This window comes from Podarcis pityusensis (assembly GCF_964106645.2).
Source record: "Podarcis pityusensis genome assembly, chromosome: 17".
NCBI classification, from domain to species: Eukaryota; Metazoa; Chordata; class Lepidosauria; order Squamata; family Lacertidae; genus Podarcis; species Podarcis pityusensis.
Genome location: NC_138042.1, coordinates 36,991,207 through 37,014,486, shown reverse-complemented (window position 1 = coordinate 37,014,486; position 23,280 = coordinate 36,991,207). Strand labels below are relative to the sequence as shown.

Sequence of the window (23,280 nt, the reverse complement as noted above, 5' to 3'; positions counted from 1 at the left end):
GCTTTGCCCTTTAAATGGGTTCCAGGTTGGCTTAGAAAAGGTGAAATTACAATAATCTACGTGCCTCTGCCTAGTGTCAAAATCACATCACAACAAGAGTTTAGCAAGTCTCCCTGTGGAGAACATCGCCAGTCAAGGTGCCACCACCATCAAGACCCTTTCCCCTGTAGGCACCTAATACACCTCAGAAGGCACAGGCTGGCTTCCAGTAATTGTGAATTGGGCAGCAGAAGGAAAAACATTTCTCCATCACAAGTTCACTTACAGAAGCACTGAAGCTACTCTAAAACATAGCATAACCTAACATAACATAACATAATGCTTATACAGTGGCCTGATTCACACATAATGCCAAGCCATGGTTTGTTTAGTCAAAGTCCACTTTGGCTAACCCAGAAAACTGACCATGTTTTGTTTTCTGGAAACAAAGCATGATGTGAAGTCATGGTTTATTGTTGTCTTACAAACCATGGTGTTTTTCAACCATGGTTTGGCCTTGGGTCTGAACTTAAAAGCCTTGTTTAAACATGGTTTGGCTCCAAGTCTCATTTCAATGAATGTGAGCAGCATGAAAACACAGTGCTGCTCTTGTAAGGCCACAGTTCATCATAATGGGGATGGGTAGGAGAACCTCTCATAGGATTGCACTCTTTACTTGAAGCACTTAGGATCATGTTAAAGCAGCCACACTAATTATGAATAAAAATATTTGAGGTCTCCCTTAACCCATCTTGTACTGAAGCAGAGGGTGCCCTTTTGCAGGGACAACTCTAGGCTGCTGTTTTCAGAAAACAATGTTATCCATCCTAAAGCCAAGCTACCAAGGACAGCTACAAAGACAAAGAGACTTACAGCACATATGGCAATAGGCTGGGATGGTAAGGAGGTGGCGGTATTGGCTGTTGAGATCGATATCTGCTGCGTCCTGCGAGTCTTCGAGGCATGAAAGGCGGGTAAGGCTAATGCAAACAGGGGGGAAATTTCAGCAGTCCATCAGCCCACGGTGGCACTGGAAAAGTCATACTTTTATATTTCAGAAGTGCTTTCATCACAGTGAATCTTCCCTTGACCAAACAATTCCATTTCTGGCTTATTGAAAATTTGATGAAAAACTCTTGTACAGACTGGTCCTAATTCTAGAGTTGGATTCAAACCTGCTGATCTATGAAAAGAAGGGTTCTTTCCACTTGTGGAATACAAACCAAGTCAAATCTAGTAGAGAATCCTCTTCTGCAAATTGGACACTCCTGGGGGGTGGGGGTCCACAGCACCCCAGCAGTCCCCAGTGCTTCCTCCCATGCTGTATTGGAGCTGATTTTTTTTTTTTTGGGGGGGGGAATATAGGTAGCTGCTTTGAAGATAGGAAATTGACATGGATCACCTTCCCTTCCTTCCACCCACGAGAGCATCTCGCTACCCAACCAAGGCTCATTCATTTTCTGTTTCCAACAGTTGCACATGTTGAGGTTAATGTAAATAAATAAGGAAATGTGCATGTTCAAAGGGGGCGGGGAAACAATTCAGAACATGCTAGTAGAATCATAATGTGAAATAAATGCGTAGTGAAAATCACAGCAAAATGCTGAAAGCCATCACTTACTATTCCAAAGGACACCTCTTGGTGCAAAGGGTCATGCGTTAAGAACTGTAGTGGGGCTGAGGGAGGCAATGTTGGTGGGTGGGCTGAAGGCGGATAGGTGAAACCTCCTACAGGAAGATGGTCTCCAAGCAACTCTACTTCGTTCTCTATCCTTTGAAGAGGCTATGGGAGGAAAAAAAAAAGCATGAACATTTGTGAAGCATATAATTTACCACAGTTACTTGCCAAAAATAGTTATTTGTCAAAGTTTATCTAGTTAATATTACACAGTAAAAACTGCACTGAAGGATGACTTTTATTCAGTTGGTGTGTTTTCACTGTGTATTTTGCCAGAAATTCACATTTCTCATGCTTAATAACTCCGTTCTGAGTATTTATCAAATTGTAATTAGATATTTGCTGCCTATTTCAGTACAAATGTTATGATCTTGTGCCACTTTTTCCTGCTACCACATAACTGAGAACATTCTCTTGTTCTTGTTCTGTATCTATACGTGATGACACTCTGGTTGCTTAGAATGCAAAAATGACCTTTTTCATCCTTAGCTTGAGGCTTTCAGAGCAGGGTCTTTTTTCAAGTGTGTGCTAGCCTCCACTTCTAAACCTGGGGGCTGAGGAGGCCACATCTTGTTGCTTATTCAGTCCACTCAAGAGCCGCTCTGGTTGCCTATCAGGTTACTTATCATCAGATTTCTAATGTTACAGGGTGACCCACCAATTTCATGCACATGCAATGCCCCTTCCCTGAGAAAGCAGGGGGTCAGGCAATCCCATTTTGTGAAACCCTGTCCTACATCAACTCTCCTTGCAGTTTCTCAACCAAATTAGTTGTACTTTTCTATTTCTGGATGATATGAAAAACTAAAATGATAAGGAACAGGCACTCGTTCTGCTGAAGGACAGAGAGGACTATATCATCATTCATTCCATTCTACATAGCCCACTTTTCCTTCAGAGAGAAATTATCAGCATCTGTCTCACAATTATAGAATCCCCTACAGATCTGCTTTGAGTTTCAGTTTGAATACCTTTTTGGAAGCACGAGGAGATCACGTTTTTCCACAAGTGAGATGAAAAAGCCCATCTGAACCTCTCAAATACCTTGTGTGCCATATAACAATGGTTAATAGTATGGGATGTAAAGAAATTTAACACACACCATGGACTGCAAATATGAAATGCCAACTTTCAAAAAAAGCTCTCAATCTCTAGATCCACTTAAGGCTCAAAAAGGAACACGGCCATTCAAAATAGTAAGAGCTCCATCTTTTTTCTCTGTAGTTCAGTTTCTCTGAAACTAGCGCTGGAAAACACTCAGATTCCATTTTGCTTCTGCTTTTCTGGCAGACTGGAAATTAAAACAGCTACGGCTTTCAGCTTGTAGATCAGATTTTGCAGTTCACAGACCTCTATACTAGAAGCTTTGCTCTCACTTGCAAAAGTCTTCATGATTTTTGGCTGACTCCTTTTCCAGGCAGCCAACCAACGCATCCCACCTTAAATTCACTGTTCCAGAACCAACTACTAGAGGAAGTAAGGGGTTGTGTTTTTTTTAAAGAGATACCTACCGACCGTGACTGTTGTGTCTGAAAGGGAACGAACTGGCCTGGAGGTGGCAGGTGTGGAGCATGATGTGGGGAGAGGTGTGGAGGATGCAAAAGAAACGGATCGCTAGAAATGAGAGGTGGGAATGCCGCATATGGAACTGGTAAGTGTTGAACAGAACATGCCTGAAGCATCTGAAAAAGAAAAGAAACATTCACAAACGTTATGCAACACATAGTATTTGATTCCTCATTACATTCTTAAGAATAAAGCACAATTTATAGCGAATAGAGTTCCCATGGAAAAAATGGACCCTTTCCACACCTAGCAGAAACAATTAAATTATGCAAAGTAAGATAGAAGTTGTTGAAATCTGAACACAGAGGATGAGGCTCCATCTCTCTTTGGACCATAAATCTGGATTACTTTGGTTCAGATTTTTTTTAATGCATAGAAAGGGATTATGCTTTAGAATCCAGGATTTTTTCAAGAGTTTCAGTGTGCTAGTTATATTACAGAGCACAGAAGGTTAACACTCATCCAACCCCTCCACCCCACAAAATTTTACCGATAAAATTAAAAGTTTGTGGGACATACATAAAATCTTGATGACGTATTCTTATATGAAGGCTAAAATCGTCTTTACACTTAACCAGAAGTCAAACCACCCTAAGTAATATGCGCTTTCCAAGTAAATATAGAGAAAATTCAGCTCTAAGTAAATTCATTTGGTCTTCTGCAACCTCCAAAGTCATTTGAAGCATTTGCTTTCGAAATTAAGATTAAGATGATACTTACTGGGGGAGGCACACTGCAGACAGGGAGATGCTGTCCACTGAAAACCACGGAACACCCAGGGACCTGCTGTGTGTTGCAAGCTGGTATGTGCTGACCTGTGCAAAGTGGAATCCCATGTGGTGCCACCGTGGTCACCGTGTATGAAACAGGGACTGTGCCCTGGTGGATCTGCAAAGAAAAATGCAAAGAGCTTTCAGCAGGTCTGCTTAGTTACCAACCTCAGAAGGATGCTCAACTTTTTCCTTTTTTCTTTCACAGCACAAAGACTATTAGTAAATATTTCAAAACACAACAAAGACAGGATTTAGAAACAAAATATAAGAAAACATTCCAGATGACCCAGTTCCAGTTTTCCACAAATGCACTATAACCAGGTTAGGACACTGTTCACAAATACTGTCAACTGGCTACCTATAGTGAAATTGTGCAAGTCACCATTGTGCAAATCACCACTGACCTACTAAAAATTGAATAAAGTCAACTGACAATGGCAAGAGTTACCATCTTTTGCCTCCCCCCCCCCACAGCACCCTTCTTTCTGTAAAGCAGGGATGCCCAATGTATTGTTCTCCATGCCACTCTGAATTCATGCAATCACATGACTGCATTTGTCTTGTGGACAATGGGAACAGAATAGTGTGAAGTGTAAGAGACAACCTTAATGTGAAGATGATGCGTGGCCTTTAGCCAAACAGGGATTTAAAAAGAGATTAGACAAATTCATGAAGGCTATGGTTTTCAATGACTGTAAGTCATGATAGCTGTGATAGCTCCAGTATACTTCTAGGTACCAATTGTTATGGAACTTGAGGGGGGAGAGTGTTACTGGGTTATGTCCTGCTTATGGTCTTCCCACAGGCATCTGGTTGGCCATGGTGAGAATGATGGATTAGATGGGCCTTTGGCCTGATCCAGCAGGGCTTTTATTACAGCAACACCGCCCCCCCCCATGTCTCTGCAGCAGCTGTGATTAGACTGTCTGCATTGAGAGCCACTGAACAGAAAACCATTATCCAGCCTCAGAGGCAGCACACCCAAAACAGTGAGGTGAGGGGTGTCATCTTTATACATTAGAAAATAAAAAACATTTTTGGCGCACAAGTGAAGTGTAACCTCCAATTTTAAATCACAAAGTGTAACCTATCTGCCAGGAGTTAGGAATACACTGCTCCATCCTTTCAAATACCTGTTCATGAATGTCAACCATCACTGCGTTTTGCTGTGGTGGATGAGCAGCTGGGTGCAACATACGGGGAGATACATTCGGAGGGTGGAAGGCTCGGGGTTCTTCTATTGCTTGTTGTTGTCCGTAGGGGAGATGGTAGTTCTCATCTTGACTAATGGAATTATGTCGAGATAATCGATCTCTTCTTGCTCTCTGGCGTCTAACGGGAGGGCTGCAAATAATCAAATTGGACAAATATTTTTTTTACACACTTTTCCCTTCTAGATTAAACAAAGAATCTTGTGGACCCTTAAAGACGTACAAATTTATTATAGCCTAAGCTTTCTTCGACTATTCCATCAGCTGCATGAAGTGTTAATCTGAGTCGCTAGTACAGACACACATATGACTGTATGCAGGGGAAAGGATTATAATCAGAGGTCAGAAGGATATGAAATGCAGAAATAAGTGATAATGGCTTTAATTAACAGTGGCTATTCACACAAACAGTAGTTGATGACACTAAAGTCCTGGCACTAGCAAGCCAATTAATACATGTAGTGTTAATCCCCCTGAAGCTCCTTTGTTCAAGGATGGACTATGAACTTCAAACTTGTACTTTTCTTTCTGCATCCCCAAATTTATGTAAATCAGATGGATCTGTAAACACTTAACATCATTTTTCTTATCAAGTAAACGGAATACCAGAAGGGAAACAGCTGCTGCTTAAAAAAACTTAGCAGCTATAAGAAAATATGGATTACAGTCATCACCTAGCCCCTTTCTCCCCGAAATTCAGAGTTAACAGTAATGAAGGTCAAGCAGAACTTATCACATGAGTTGGAAGTTATGTAACTAACTCTCCCTGTGATGACAGCTGCCAACTGACAAACTTTTCTGTGACCATCATGTAAATGTGGTGGTTTTTCTTCCACACTGCAATCTTAATGCATATTCTTGCAGAACTTGGTAGTAGGTAAGGTGAATTTATTGGCAAGCAAGAAGTGTTCCAAAGCTCTGGGTTCATTCACATGACTTTTAAAAGTCTTCTTTTTGAGACTTCCTCTCACTGCTTTCTTCCTCTCCTCATAGCTCCCCAATTCCAGCTGCGGTGAGCTTTCCTTCTCCAATATTAAGACAGGTCTACCTAAGGACCATCTTCTCTTCAGAGGAGAAATCTAGCTTTCAAAAAAGTATTATTCTTTCCTGTTTTATTATAACAATTGATTTAACAATTGATGCTTATTTTCATGTAAGCCATTTTGTGAGATTCATCCTAAAACCAGCATATAAATATATTATAAACCACAGTGATAGCCAGTTATTGGTCAGCCCAAGACTGGCTTTCACATCAAAGACACAACAGTTTCACGAAACCTAACCAATGCTGTAGGACATGACATGAGCTCAGCGAAGGATAGATTTCATGTAATCTTTTAAGCCCATTACAGTGCAAGGAAAAGTCAGCCTGGGGCAATCTAAAACTGCTTCTACCACAGGATCATTCTTAAAATGGTGGGCTTTGATCATGGAGATGCGGGTTCAATTCCTTGATCATCTATGAATTCACGGAATGACCTTGGCCCAGTTGCTATTTCTCAGCCTAAACCTACATCAAAGGGTTGTGGCAATAAATGAATAATTCATATGTATGCTATACTGAGCTCTTTGGAGAAAGGATGAGATACAAACATGAAGGGAGGGAATCTACACAGGTGAAAAAAACCCTGGTCACCCATTACTGGAAGCCCTACGAAGAAGATCCATTTTCATCAGTCTTTATAGCAAATGCTGTAAAGATGTCCTCAGTTTTGCCTCCAGTCATTAAGCAAAATAATAAATAATAATAATAATGCATTTTAAGAAAAAATTATGAGACAATCATTTGTATGCTCCTGGAAACATTACAATTTTAGCTCCATGAAGTTCATGACTCACACCACAACAAAATAAGTTAATACTACTAAGAGCAGCCGGACATGGTATATTCCTTTGGAGTTTTGTTCAGGTTTATTTTGCAGTTGGCATCTCTGTCAAGCTTCTTAGGTGATTTGGTGCAATTGTTAAGCCTAACGCTCCTCATTTCTATTGTGAAGGCAAGGGATGGGTGGGAAACACAATGCATTCCTTGATATAACTAGATATAACTAAACACGGGCAGTCAAAAATCAAAAAGAAGAAGCTTCTATTTACTAAGTAGTAGGCATCAGTTCTCACAATACCAGTACAATAAGGTGATAAGACTCGCTTGTCCGCAATACAAAACACTACATTCTTGGTGAAGTTCTCATGACTTCCAGGACACTATCACCCACAAACATGTACACCTGGAGAGTAGACACACCACTACCTCCTTAAACTATTTAATTAACTCTAATAGTAATAAAACTTGATAGCTCAGAAAACAGCTGTTCAATTAAGAGCTTGATATGTAAGCAGCTCCAATCCTCAGTCAGGAAGGCTGACTTAACAGCCATTGTCCATCTATTATACTTGCCTCCTTCTGTTGCGTGCAGGTGTGTTGCATCGTTCCCCTGAGAAGTGATGTTGGCTTGGTCGAGCTGAAGGAGGCTGCCTATTTGATGTCATCTCCCATGGTCGCATTGGCGGTGATGGGGCTGGTGATGCTGCTGTGTAGTCAAAGACTGAATGAGAAAGGCGCTGTCTCTTGGGACTTGGACTATCTTCACTCTGCGGGGCAAGGAGTAACAGAATAAATAAATCAAACAGTAATGGGTAACTCAGAACGTCATTTATTAGAACAACCGTTTCCGAAAAAAATAAAAATTAACTAGGCATTACACATTTCCAAAGAACAAACCGGAGATTAAATGTCTAGATGTTTCACAACTTCGGAAATATTGTAGTTTATTGCTCATATTCTCTCTAAACTTTTTCTCGTATGTCTGGGGGAAATGAAGAGAACAGAGTACAAACTGAGAACTGTTATAAGGGAATAAGGGTTATGGTATACCCATTTTGAAATATGCTTGCTTAAGCACAACTTTCATGTCAATAGGCTCTAGGTTTGTGAATTCTTAAAGGAGCTACAGACAGGTGGAGTTGCAGCTCAACAAATGCACTCACCACCCACTAGGTATGTGATTTACACTGCAGCCAAATTTTGGTCTGCTGAGCTAGCTTTGATAGCTTTTTACAGTTACCTTTCCAATACATATAGTATTTACAGCATCTAAGATGTATATATTTAGTTTTCATTTATCTGAAAGATATTATGTTTCAGGTCAGTGCAGCTTAAAAGACAAATACAGTACACAAATTATGGAAACAGAACACTACCCACCTTTAGGTTAATATACAGTTATGTACCTGTAAATGATGACTTCGTGTGACTATGTGGGATGCCATTAATACAGCCCTTATTCATATTCAACTAGGCCCCCAAATCCGAAAGACCACCCCTCCCCTACAGACCTTCTTGGTTGCTGAGATTAGAAGAGGCAGCCCTCGGTAGTTCCTCCTCCTCCTCCTCTGTCAGAGGCTTGGGGGCTGGCAGCCTGGGAGAGGGCATTCTCTGTGGTGGCCAACAAGCTGTGGAACTTACTCCCCACAGAGGTCCATCTGGCTCCTTCTTTACACAGCTTTTGCAGACAGCTGAAGACACAACTCTTTAACCCTGGCTTTTGAAACTTGGGGTGTATATTTTTAGGACCCACCTTATTTTGATGATTGTAACTTGTTGTAAACTGTTTTTAATATTGTGTTTTGATGCTGTCACCCACCCTAGGACCTTACAGTAAAGGCTGGGCAACAAATAAATAAATACTAGTGGGGCCGAGACCCACAAATGGGTTGCATCCTGACCTGTGGATAGTTACAGTAACAGTTCCTCTATCTATCTATCTAGAGGTGGGGAAAGGCAATTGAAAGGGGTGGGCAAGGCCCATACTGCAAATTTGATAAGCTGGGTGACTACTGACTTGTCTACTTTATCAAAGCATGAGAAAATGCTCAAGTTTCATATATGCTACTGCAAACACTCCTCTACTGGGACAGCTCAGATACCACTTCAAGTTCCTGGTTGCCCAAGAATTTCCAGCTCTGTGGTTCATACTGTCTAGGTGTCAAAACTGAGCTGTTCACAAATTAACGGAAAGCTACAATTAAATAAACTTTGGCTTTCTGGGAACAAGTATCCTGGTGCACACTTCTCAAATCAATGCCAACCCCTCTGTTGTGCCAGAAGGAAAGAAAGCAGAGTGCTGGCATCCTGTTACGTGCAAATCAGCACTTGGGTCCACAACTTTTCCCCTCATTTTTCACATACTAGCTTTGTGAGACCACCCTCAAAGTGATGACAAGACTGCAAAAATGGTAATGGGGACTAACAAGCAACAGGAGATTTTGACACAAGAGTGGAGAGATGTTTGGTGAAGGCAGAAGGGCTAAGAAACACACAGATTGCCCAAGACTCGTGTCATCTTGATCACAAAGTTCCTCATTTTAAAAACAAATTTCATCTAAGTTACTTTCTCAAAGCTACAAGACCATGAAATAGTAAAGCTTATAGCTCATGTATAACACAATATTATGTATTATACCTAAGTTCAGTGGGACCTGCTCCAAGAAGAGTTTGGATTTGGATTTGATATCCCGCTTAATCACTACCCTAAGGAGTCTCAAAGCGGCTAACAATCTCTCTTCCCTTCTTCCCCCATAACAAACACTCTGTGAGGTGAGTGGGGCTGAGAGACTTCAAAGAAGTGTAACTAGCCTAAGGTCACCCAGCAGCTGCATGTGGAGGAACGGAGATGCGAACCCGGTTCACCAGATTACGAGTCTACCGCTCTTAACCACTACACCACACTGGCTCTCTCCTAGGAAAGTTTGCATAAAATTGCAGCAACACCAGACATTCACTGTACAAGCACTGACATTATCACCACATTTGTATGAATTTCTTTGTAAGAAGATATATCCAAATTAAAATCTGTATTTAAAAAACCCCCTTAGCATTCATCAGAGAATGTGCACAAACCATTCCCATCAGAAGTGAGACACTTCATCATTTAATTTATACTAGCTCTGTCTGGGGCACTGATATATTTCCAATAATCAGTTCCTCACAACCTATCATACTATTAACAACAAAGCTTAAATTCAACCATGGGAAAAATCTAGATTGAAAAATAGTAAGATTAGTTTTACCAAAGTTTCTTTTATGATTACATACAATAAACTCACTGCAAATTACCAGATTTAGGGCATCTACACACTCCATGCTATTGTGTATTAAGTGCTGGATGTCGATGGCTTTTGGGGTTGATGGGCACACTACAACCACTTTAATTCTAAATCAAAGTCTCCAATTCAGGACAAAATTTGGAACACCCCAGTGGTAACACTTCATTTGCAGTAACAGAAAGGAATTCAAGAATTTCACTTGTTTCTAAGCCAAGCTCCCCACCCCCAATTTAAAATCTGCTTTGATACAAAACAAAATCTGACGCATTCCAAACATCAAACATTAATAAAACCAAAGTCAAGCCCACGTCCTGCAACATTAAAACTCATGCATTTAAACAGCTAAAGCTTTTAAAAGACACGATATTTATGAAGGGAACAAATCACTGTGCACCAGAACAGCTGGGTGCTAGCTGCACTGTTGTCTCTCTCACTCTCCAGGCTGGAGCTCCCCTCTTGGGTCACCCAACTGCCTGATAGTGCAGCAGATACTATAAAAGTCAAACAATCCAGTCCTACTTATGCCCTTGGTTGTGCTTCCCTACTCCGTACAAGGACACAAACAATGCCTTACCTCTATGGCTGCAGCCCCCTATTAAAGATTTTCAATACTGTCAAGCCAAAAAGAAATTAGTCTTTAGAGTGCAATATTTTCAACCAGAACTGCACACACTATCCACCCTCCTCCCCCAAGTCATTTCCAAACACTGGTGTGAACACAATGCTTACTCAAACTAATATTGAGTTAGTAATGGCACAGTAAGTGCTCTAGGTCAACAACTTTCTCCATGAAGACTTAATATAAGTACACAAATAATTGCATCACCAGAAAAGACGGAGCAAAAATGCACTCTTGCTTCCCTTGTGCGGCACCCTACCCCTTGATGAAATCCATCTTATTTGTGAATATTTTGATTCTATAGATTTTAGAGACTTTATAATAATTTAAAAAAGCAATGCTTGCTTTATGAACAGAAAAATATGGCAATTATGCAATGCTTTGTGGCATAAATGCTACACCACACACACTGTCTTCTAACTTCAGCTTTCTCCCAGCTACCCATTGAAGCATCTATCCCTATATACTACTGACTTCTAAAAATGTGGCCCACCTCTATCATTGTATGAAAAACAGCCACCATATGCCAAAATATTATAAAAAGTATGTGTGTGCATGCAAGACACATACAAGGAGGAGAAAAAAGTAGCAGGAAGACAGGAGATAAAGCAACTCTTTCTTCAGCCACCAAATTGTCATGTTTTCATTCTGTGCCAGGTATTACCTCCTTACTACTGGTACTGGAAAAACCTTAAACATAATTCCTTCTATTTCTTTTTCTCTAGTACGTTACCTAAGAAGGTGCACCAAATATTAAACTAGAAATTCTGCATATTTAGGAACTGGAATTACTCAAAATACCACCATAAAACTCAGAAAAGCTGTCTCTTTTACACTAGAAATCAGAACTTCTTAGAAGCCAAATTAGATCTGATCAAGAAATTACTGATTGCAAGAATAAAGATAAATACAAGTTACAATTTTATGCAGATTATGCTGTATTAATCTACATGTTCAATTTATTGCAAAAGGTTTTTAAAATCTCCTTAAATCTCTGGAATCCATATAAATAGCAGCATATATGAAATGATACCTCTACGGAACCAATTGGTTTCCAGACTACCTTTAAAAAGGCAGCCCCATGTAGCCCAAACATTTCATCATTAAATACTTTTAAATCAGTAACATAAACAAGCAATTGTTCCATATCTATTCCCGCCCCCCAATTGGTCTAATTCAGATTTCCTATGTGAGGGGAAACCATAAAACAGAACCACCTTGGTTATATGCTGCGATTTAGTGGGCCACAAGGACATTCTTCCAACTTTATTATCAACAGCAATCCTTAGAGCCAGAATACTTGTGACAATATATGCAGCTGCAGCATTTGTTTAAGAATTATTTTTGGTCCAGATGCTCGTGCTGTCTTAGATCCTCCTTACGTGGCAATCCTATTTGCAATATTACAGTAAGGCATCTTGTGCAGTGTCCTTGTATGACTTCAAAATGTCTCAAATAAGGTAATTCTTCAAAGGTACATGGACTATATGTTCAAAAGATTTTGGATTATACTTCTACGTTGCTTTTGGAACTCGATTTAGCTGCAAACCAGTACTTATAGCAATCTTGTTCAGGACATGGCAAATCACTAGAAAATTGATTTTCCTTAGCAATTTAAATAATTTTTTATCTATTTATTTATTTTTAAATCAAACTTTAAATAAACTGTCAACTTTAGATATCAGATTAAGGCTGCTACAAAACACATTAGGCACCAGTCAGTTTCTTCCCTAAAGTGATTTCATCTTAGAAATACAGGAGATATGGCACTAGAAAAGCTCACATATTATGGTATTGATCATTGGTTAGATCTCTCTGGCAAGATGTCTTAAGCTTCAGCAACAGAATGGTATGATCACTCTAATTTACACATTCAATTTTATGTTTTCCTCTGGCTGGGGCTTGTCTAAATGCAATTAAAGTTGGCCACCTAGGAGTTCTTTCATAGCTTAAAGGTTATGTGTTACTCAACCAGTCTCCAGATATATATCATTCTGGCATATCTAACGTATTTTACTTGTTTATGAAACAGTTGTGATTGGGAAGCGTGAGAAAATAAAAACATTTCAGGAGATACAGTTTTTGTTTTCAAATGCAAGAACAGTGCAAGAAAACATCCCTCCAATAATTTACTGTAGTTCGTCAATCTGTACAACTCAAATTGACTGAAAAATATAATACTGCATCCAACACAGTACCTGCATAACAGTACCTCCTCTCCATCTCCTTGTGTGCCCTCCATAAAACAACATCCCTGCTCTGGAGGGTTGGGGAACCCCCAGAACAGATTTGACGGTATGTGCAAGACCACACAAAGAAAAGAGAGGTGTTCTTACACTCACAGGACTTCACTGACTACAGCCTCTTATTCTGTTATACTATTAGATAAATACAATAGGAGTCAAACTCTTCAAATAGCTAGTTTCCTGATCTCCAGATGTATATAGGACAGGCAGTTATCAGGATATATGTGAACTGCACAGATCTGACATGGGTGCCAGGTTGTTTTGAATTAAGTTTTTCACAAATGAAGATACCGCAAACAAGTAGTAGTGGTTCAAAAATGAATGAACAAAAATATTTGTTGGAGGTGGTTATACATCCCCAAGTACAGGGAAAAAAATGTTTTAGTTAAAATCCCAACATGTTCTTAATTACATGGAGTTGTATCAAACAATTGTGTGAATGGAAGACTCCTCACAGAACCAATCTTTCTCTCCCCTCCTCTCTGAGGACTCCTCTGAACAGAATGGCCTCAGTCATGAAGGGGAGGGGGAGGAATTGGTCAAATTTGCACAGTTATGTCTTGCATGAGGCTCCAGACAGAGGGGGATGGGATGGGAAGAGCGCAGAAGGGACAGTGAACCATTGGATACAACAAATACTTTTTTATAGGTTCAGCAGTTCATAAGCTTTTAAAGAGAGTTCTGGATATCTAAAGTTATTATGCCTCTCAAATAAGCTCTCTTCCTCACAAATATATATTTATGTACACATATTTAGTGTACACTTTTATTTCCACTCATTTAGAATTTCTTTCCAGGTGCAAGAACTTGAGTGTATGCATTTTAAACAACAAAATAATGCATACAGAACAGAAAAGCAACCATTTTTCTCACAATGGCCCACAATATACTTCAAAGAGTGACCTAGTGTATAGGTAAAAGGTAAAGTATATATAAGTGTATAGACTTAGTGTATATATGTAACACACTGCAATAGTCTAAACCTGAAGTTACCAGAGTGTAGACAACAGAAGTTAGGCTGTCCCTGTCCAGATGAGCGTTCACTTGGGCCATCAAACAAGTTTATGAAAGGCATTCCACATCACTGAAAGCACTTCAGTCTCAAGCGACAGTAATTGATCCAAAAGTACCTCCAAGCTAGATACCTGCTCCTCCTTCAGAGAGCACGCAATGTCATCCAGATTATGCCCCACCCCACCCATCCAATCTAGGGAACCATGCACTAACAGTGCCTCATTTGTGTCTGGATTAAGCTTCAGATTATTGGCTCTCATCCCGCCCTTTACTGAGGCAAGGTATCAACCTAGCACATCCACTGCCACACCTGCGCATGCAAAAGAAAAGGGAGAGTTGTGTGTCACCAGCACATTGCTGACAATGCACTCCCCCAAAAGTCCAGATGATCCTTGCTCAGCAGTTTCATGTAGATGTTGAACAGCATAGGAGTAAAATCAAACACTGCAGAACCCCACACTGAAGGCTCCATGGGGCCAAAAAATATTCCCCAAGTACCACTTTTGGAGAATGACCATCCAAGTAGAAATGGAACAACAAAGAGTGGTGCTGCCCACTCCTAATTTGGACAACCACTCCAGAAGAATGCCATGCTCAAAAGTATTGAAAGCAACTGAGATATCAAGGAGAATTAACAGGGCCATAGTCCCCCCGCCTCTCTCCCAACAAAGGTAATTTGGGGGGGGGGGGAATTAACCATATGATGTAAGAGAAACTGCCCAACTCACATTGACACCATTCTTGAAAGAATGGCAAACACTCCTGTTTACCAAAACGTAAACCCCCAGATCTGCCCTACAAGTACTATCTACACTAATCATGCACAACTATGGAAACAAGTGGACTAATTTTGCACAAGTATGCAATGTGTCTTCAGGAAAACTGCTAAGTATGCAATTAAAGAAATTGTATAGCTTTTCAATAATCCATGGAGACACTGTCATACAATTCCTTACACTGCTGTCACACCAACCTTTCTTTTCATTCTTCACTGAACACTTTTTCCTCTCCCTTCCAATGTTTTCTCTCTCCACTCCACCTATTTCAGAAGAACAACATATAAATGCTTTTTGTACCTGGACTAAAACTGCTACTAAAAAGGTAGAACAAGTTAACAAATGTGAAGGGTGCATTAATCCCAAATTCTTCACAAAAAACATCTCACCACACTTAATTCTTTACATGTTTATTCTCAAAGCACTTGAAAATACCAGCAACAACTTTGGGGAGGTGGAGTAAAGAATGGAGGATATAACAGTAATTAGAATAAACATTTATATAAAAGGATATCCCTACAGCACTAACAAAATCTCTTGTGACACAATACTAGGAAAAATGTTTTGCAGCTATATTATAAGCATCATTCAGCACTAGCAAATACTGATTCTAATGATTTACTACACTACCCCATATGTGGCCACTGTGGCTTAGTTTGCCATGCTCCTTTGTACAAACTCTTTTAGTAACACGATTATCTATATTTGGTCAATTTATAGGAAATCTGTTCCAAAGAAAGAAAGAAAGATGACTGGGTTAACTTCTAAGCACTTAGAAGCCATTCACTTCCCCCTCAGAAGTCACCTACAACTAAAAAGTAAGCACTACAGTGCAGTTTTCCTTGCCTCCTCCTTCCCTGCTTGAGCAGATGACAAGTTCTATAGGGCAAGGAAGGGGGTGCGCTGATTAAATTGCCCTATAAAACACTCAGCTCATTTACATTTTAAGTAATATATAAATTAAAACAAAGGCAAATGGTTAGGGTGTTTCATTTAAAAATCAATATGCCCTCTGCAAACACATAACAATGCACAATAGAGGGTTGTTGAGAGTTGGGTAGGAGACACAAGGGGCAAGACTCGTTTTCCACTCGGGAAAGTGGTGGGGGGGATCAAAGCAAGCACACACCCCTCCCCACAGCCATTTGGGGCCACTGCTTTCAGTGGGTCCTGCCGCCCTTTATTCATAGTGCAATTTTGGATCCAGCGCGTCCCATTTTTGCTGTTCCTTCCTTTTGCTAATTTACCTATCAGTAAACGTGTCAGCCGCCCACCCGTGCATCGGGCGGGAAAGCCCCTCAGAGGTTAGCAGCGTCTTGCAGACAGCTCCCCCCCCCCCCCCGGCCGGGATCGTTTCGGAAAAGAGCGTATCATCCCTTCCCGGATCAGCCTGTAAGCCAGGAAGGGCAGAGCCTGATGGAATGGAGCCGAACTGGGGGCGGGAGGGGACAGAGATAAACCGATCCCAGATTTCTCGCTCTCCCCACGCAGGCACAGGTACCTGAGCGGAGCCAGCAGGAAAACTCCTCCGGTCTGGGGGCGGCGGCGGCCACCGCTGGCAGCAGCAGCAGCAGGCCCGGGCTCCCCTCCACACCAGCACCTCCTCCTCCGCCCCCTGCAATGGCTTCCGGGATAATCAGCGGGACTCCATCCGCCCATCACAAGCAGGGAGGGCGCCGCCGCCGCCAGCACTCCCGGAGCCGTCCCCTGCCGCCGCCGCCGCCACCTCCGCCGCCGCGCTCCATGATGCTCCAGCCCCGCCCCCTCCCTCTGGAACCCCTCCACCTACCATTCGGCCAGCAGGGATACAGTGACGTCACCTGAACTGACTTCCCGGCTTACCAATCGCGGTTGCCAAGCTGCCCAGCCCGCCCGCGAGCCCTCGGGCTCCGCCTCCTTTCCCCCCCCCCCGCCCGCCCGCGTCTTCCTTTGTTTTAGCTCAGTTACGCGGAGACCACCGCACAGGGTAGGTCTGCTTTACGTCAACGCGATGACGCAGGCAGCGACGACACGCACGCGCTGCATGTAAAGAAAAAAAAACAAGTTGGGTTTTTTGCGGCGCCTGCGCACGTGGTTACAGAACAGCCCTTCCTGTATCGGAGCTTTCCTTTAAGGGAGGCGGAGCCAAGGCCGCTTTTTAGTTTCAATTTGTAGCTGCCGCTTCCTCGCACCAGTTCCCTGCTAGGCCCACTTTCTGCTTGGGCTGCGAGTACAGCAGTTCCCCTTCTTCCAGATGGAGCCTCCAACGTCGACAGCAGTATGTTGTTGTTGTCGTTTAGTCGTGTCCCACTCTTCGTGACCCCCTGGACCAGAGCACGCCAGGCACTCCTGTCTTCCACTGCCTCCCACAGTTTGGTCAAACTCATGCTGGTAGCTTCGCGAACACTATCCAGCCATCTTGTCCTTTGTCGTCCCCTTCTCCTTGTGCCCTCCATCTTTCCCAACATCAGGGTCTTTTCCAGGGAGTCTTCTCTTCTCATGAGGTGGCCAAAGTATTGGAGCCTCAGCTTCACGATCTGTCCTTCCAGTGAGCACTCAGGGCTGATTTCCTTAAAAATGGATAGGTTTGATCTTCTTGCAGTCCATGGGACTCTCAAGAGTCTCCTCCAGCACCATAATTCAAAAGCATCAATTCTTCGGCAATCAGCCTTCTTTATGGTCCAGCTCTCACTTCCATACATCACTACTGGGAAAACCTTAGCTTTTACTATACGGACCTTTTTTGCCAAGGTGATGTCTCTGCTTTTTAAGATGCTGTCTAGGTTTGTCATTGCTTTTCTCCCAAGAAGCAGGTGTCTTTTAATTTCGTGGCTGCTGTCACCATCTGCAGTGATCATGGAGCCCAAGAAAGTAAAATATCTCACTGCCTCCATTTCTTCCCCTTCTATTTGCCAGCAATGTAGCTTTGAGTTAACAGCTGCTGGAAGACGAATGAGGGCTGCTCTGCTTCCTTCGTGGGCTGTTTTCTGAGCAGGCAGGAGGCGGCTGACTGGAAACATGAACCTTTTGCCTTAAGAGACGAGGGTTGAAATCTAAGCGGAGGGAGCACTAAACTCTGCCTTAAGTCTCAAAAACCGAATTTTAAAAAGTGCAGTACACAGTAATTCTCAGTCTTTACAGTAAACATGAAAGGAGGGGGGAAGAGAAAGAGAGACATTGACAGTGTGACAATGAGAGCTGCTTAAAGTGATAAATTCAGAATTCAAGAGAGCAAACCCCCAGCTCTGTTTAGCCCCCCAAAACCTGCCTCACGCTTCAAAACACCAGAACATCCTACCAATCTGATTAGGCAACCAATTAAATAAACATAGGGCAAACTGTCTTAATGGGAAGGCAAAAAAACCCCATCTGCTTTTATAGTACAGTAATTACTATCAAGATGTGGCAGGCCAATTTCAGAATTTATTTCCTCATTGGGTGGACCTAGATTAGCAACTGTTGCTAAGCCTAGCACCATACTTTGAGAGGCAAAGATTCTCAAAGCGATTTTTTTTCCCTTTCAAAAAGTTATTTTGAAAGAGACACTTTCCCTTGTTGGGTAAGTGCATCAGAAAGACACTAGGGTAATACTGTACGGCCAATAGCGATTCCACCAAGTTTTAAAGTTCACTCTACAAAACAATAACCACTCTAAGAACCATAGATTGGGGAAAAAAACAACAGTCACATTTAAAAGTATTTTACTCTTTAAAATTAGATCCTATTGTTGATTCTTTTATGAGTTCTAACCTATTATAAATAGGGTATGGGGGGAAGGGGGTGGTGTTACATGATCATAGACTGGCTTTCTTCTGTGAACCCAAGAACCAACAGAGCTATGATAGGTAAATGGGAGTATCTGGTCTTATAGGACAACATTAATATAATGGGCATAACAGAAATCTGGTAGAATGGAGAGAACTCTGCAGAAAGGACTCACTGGAGGTGCTGTTGCTCTGTATGTCAGAAAGGACACTAAGGCTAGTAAGCCAGAAATTCTAAAAGGGGAAGATTCCTCCATAAAATTGTTGTGGGTAGTGATAAAAGCTAAAGGTACCCCTGACCGTTAGGTCCAGTTGCGGACGACTCTGGGGTTGCGGCCCTCATCTTGCTCTATAGGCCGAGGGAGCCGGCGTTGTGGGTAGTGATACCAGGTCCCAAAAAATTATTAATGTGAACATGCTATCATCCTCCTGATCAAAATGCTCAGAGATTTTGAGATGAAAGCTGAAATCAATGAAGCATCCAAAAGAGGAAATGTTGTAGTAATGGGAGCCTTTAACTAGCTTCACATGGACTGGCAACATATGTGTTCCAACACTAAGAGATAAAAATTTCTAGATATCTTAAGTGACTATGCCCTAGAACAGCAGTCCTGGTACCGACCTGAGGGGCGACAACTTGGATTTCAGCTTGAGTGGTGCCCAAGACCTGGTGTAAGATATAAGTGCTGTCAAACCAACTGGGAGCCATTACCATTGTGGTATTAAATTAAATATACATATAAATGGCCAATTGAAAAAATAATAATTCAACACAGCCACATTTGACTCAAAAAATGAGGGTACTAGTAAAATCACAGGAGAATAATTTTTTAAAAAAATATTTATACCCCGCCCTCTCCAGCTAGGACGGCTAAAATCAAAATATACAATACACCAGGCCCAACTATTTGCGCTGGTCCCATGTGAGCCTGGGGGGAAGAGTTAGGGAGGCCACTTTCATGCAGGGTCTTATAAAAAGAAAGGAGTCAGACTGAAGAGAAGAGAAATATACTTTTCCATTTCCCTTCCTGCAATACTTTCTTCCACTGAGCTAGGATCAACCAATCACTTTGGCTGACAATAGTATGCCTGTCTATTTTTCGAAGTACTTTGGCTGCTGTATTTGCTTCCTAGCTGCATTTTTAAAGCTCAACCTCAAGGCTAATTAATCAGCAATTTTTAATCAGCAATTTTCACAGTGACATTATTTTATGCAAATAAGTAGTGGTGGCTGTGGCTGCCCCCTCCAAGAGAGGCACCAATACAAAACTCATGAGGATACAAGGCTGATGACAGATTGAAAGCAGTGAAGTGCAAACAACACCACCACCACACAATGGGGGAGTTGAAAGGGGATAGATTTTTTTAAAGCAAGTTGCCCAATTTGACTTGGATGTTTCACTTGATTTTAATAGAATGAAAATGTATATAGATATAGCATAGGTCAAAAAACTGAACACTCAAACATTACAAAATAACAGATTTGTTCAACATTACTCCAAAAAACAAACCAAGAATCATATATATTGTATTTTTAACTAAGACCACAGAGTTTTGAAATTATATGTTTTGATAACAACCGTAATTGGGACTGGGGAGAGGCAGAGTAGCAGATCCACCACAACATCCCAAGCCCTTCTGGCTCACACCAGTGAGGGCAAAAAATGGTGGGTGGTGGTTGCTCTTATCTTCTTTCTTTCTTTCTTTCTTTCTTTCTTTCTTTCTTTCTTTTCCAGCTTCATGGATCCATGGGGCTTTGGCAGGAGCATACGTAGTGATTGGTTAGGTTGGCCCCCACTAAGGGCCCAGACAGGCACATAAATTATGTCTTTCTACTCTGGCTCAGAGTGGCTAGGACTCCACCCATCTATGTGTTCTGGGGCCACTCCTCTGCTTCTCTGAGTGGCCAAGCAAGGAACACAGGCTCCTCCAGGCACCTCAGCATAGGAATCTGGCTGCTGGCATGGGCTGCCAAAGGAAGGCAGGAAGGCAGACAGACCAATGGAGGAGGAGAGGGAGGTGGAGCAGAGTGGAGCCAACCCCAATGCCCACAGAGGAAGTCACTGGTGGAGTGCAATAGACAAAAAACAACCTTTTTTTTTAGTTTCTTGTCCATGGTCTCTCCTGGCTTCAGAGGTGCCAATACAGCTCCGTGCCAAGGATGCAAAGGAGTCTAGGTACGCTTTTGGTTGCCTGCCCACACTTCCTATTGCCATCAGTAGGCTTCCACCTGCCTGGGCAAAGCTGAAGCCTCCATAGCAATAGAGCCTCCATGGCAGCAGAGCCCAGAAACACCTCCCTGCCAAAAGAGAGGCAACCTCTTCTACCAGCCATGAACCACAGAAGATTGTGCATTGAAAATGTACAAACACACTAATACTTCTTTGCCCCACCAACTCACTCAAGTCAAAGGGACATCAAAATTGTTGCCGTAATTCCACAAGAGAAAACCTGGTACACAAGTAGTCAAAAATTACAGTAGCAATTTTAATACGCCTAAAAAAATTGGGACGTTTTATGTAACTGCTGAAACATGTGGCACAAAGCATACCTCACAATAGCAGCCAGCACTAGAGCAGAGAGCAAGCCAAAAATACCAGGATAGGAGCCTGGCTTTTGTTGGCAGCTGCAACAGAACATGGCATTATCTAATGCTACTGCCAGTCACCATGGGAACCACAAGCAGCTATATTAGTTTAGGTGGAAATAAGTTGTAGTGGATAGCATAGACTGGGAAAGACCAGAAGTCAAGAAGATCAGAGCAGACATTGCTGCACTGTGGCAGTGGTGTGAAAAAGCCAGGGAAGTTCTCCCCTTGATTAAACACCAACCTAGTGCATGGGGGCGTGTTCCACTGGGAATTTTTCGTAATTCATTCAAAAAAAATTTATGATTGTTCCAGATGTGGATGATTACCAGATAGGCAGGCACACATTACGCCATGTCAGCAAGCAGTTTCATTGGTAAATTTGTACTTGCCCTATCAAGTGCAAATCTGTGACAAAGGTATTTTACTACTATTGCACTAGTATTACAGGCACCTATTGATCAGTGCCTATGATATTCACACGAGGAGCATCAAACACTCACATTTGCCCTGTTTCTGATGCTACACCATTATAAAGAAATAAAAAAAACCTTATCACTCTTCCACACATGTACACCTCAAGGTTATTTCTTGCTGGGGTGTTGCTGAATTTGGCTAACTTCAGTAATGAAAATGCAGCAGACAGAAAAAAGACTTAATTAGGAAATGCTCTATATAATCATAAACAATTTGAAAACATTATTTTTCTCCTGAACTTTAAAAAAAAATATCTCTCTCATATTTCATAGATAGCAAGCAAGTAAGAGATGCCAATACTAACTATTGTCGCCATTTCCTCTTCTCTGCATCTGCTGAGTACATATCCTGAGGTAAAGTGAAGCAATACCTTCTTCCAAGAGAACAGCCCCAAACAAATTATGTAGCCAGTCACAAAACACTGCCTAAAGAAAGGGAGGCCTTTCTTTTTTAAAAGCACACTTTCTACTTCAGTCTAACAGGACCAAAACAATAACTAGCTCTAAAAGGAATGTAGCAAGAAGCAGTTTGAGAGAAAAGGAAAAACATAAAAGATGATAATATACACTGGGGTCGGGGAACAGTGAAGAATGTCGAGGAGGAGTTTTTTGTATAATTTTTCAGCTGCAAATTTGTGCCTGTGGTTTTTGAACGCTTTACTTTTGAATGCTTTACTTTCAGAGTCCATGCTACACAATGAGTTTCCTGCTAAGGCATGTTCTAGGTTGCATGCTCAGCTGACATATCTTTCAGGCCTCAGCATCACGAAAGATCAACTGAGTGCATGGCATAACACACACACAAAGAAGACTGATGGTGGGCAGACAAATGATCTCCTAAGTCACCTCATCATTTCTGATCTCATTTAGGAGTTTCTCGATGGCCTTGTGGTCTCTTCCAACTCTATGATTCTATGATTCTAAAGAATCACAGGGTTTCCTGGAAAACATTTTGTGAACTAAATGAATTAAAGGCACACTGATTTTGTCTGATCTGGATTCTGTGTTTAGATAGCTCTCCATGCCATCTTCAGTCACTTATTCAGTCCCTGCTTTGTCTTCCTTCTGCACATGAAGTGCAAACTGTTGCAGCTAGAAGCAATCAATATACATTTTCCCCAATGCTATGGGCATGATCTCTCCCAAGAGGTGTGGCTCCCACTCCACATTAGCCTTTAGGAAGGGTTAAAGCATATCTATTCTGTTTGGCTTTTGGCTTGCTCTACCCCCTGCCCCCCCCCCCATTGCTGTCTATTCTGTATTTTCATTTTTGTTTTAATTGTGTAAACCACCTTAAGCTTCAAAACAGCAGCTGAGAAATGTTTTAAAATAAAATATAGTGTATATGTGTTACAGCAGAATAATGCAACCACTGAAAACATTTCTTTTTTATATGCGATATACACTTACTTCACATTTTGAATATACTTCTGCCTGATGTAAAAAAAATACACAAAATGCAGTTTCACTAGCCCTATAAAATTATTTCCTATCTGGTCTTCCCTC

At 41.6% G+C, this 23,280-nt stretch overlaps 1 protein-coding gene across 6 annotated transcripts in view; it reads right to left on the bottom strand.

Annotated features, from left to right (window-relative positions):
* RNF38 (ring finger protein 38) overlaps nt 1-23,280 on the bottom strand; it is an 84,763-nt gene that overhangs the window by 5,655 nt on the left and 55,828 nt on the right. Inside the window, exons 1-8 of one of the 6 annotated variants that reach the window (XM_080986833.1) lie at nt 16,758-16,857; nt 15,166-15,231; nt 7,606-7,799; nt 5,130-5,340; nt 3,944-4,111; nt 3,169-3,339; nt 1,601-1,762; nt 853-959 (exon numbers count right to left, since the gene is read on the bottom strand). In XM_080986833.1, the coding sequence (XP_080842959.1) occupies nt 853-959; nt 1,601-1,762; nt 3,169-3,339; nt 3,944-4,111; nt 5,130-5,340; nt 7,606-7,799; nt 15,166-15,177 (1,025 nt within the window). In that variant the 5' untranslated portion in view covers nt 15,178-15,231; nt 16,758-16,857. Of the gene's footprint in view, nt 1-852; nt 960-1,600; nt 1,763-3,168; nt 3,340-3,943; nt 4,112-5,129; nt 5,341-7,605; nt 7,800-15,165; nt 15,232-16,469; nt 16,685-16,757; nt 16,869-23,280 lie in introns of those variants that run through there. The other 5 variants (XM_080986834.1, XM_080986835.1, XM_080986837.1 and 2 more) reach the window with 5 other exon arrangements.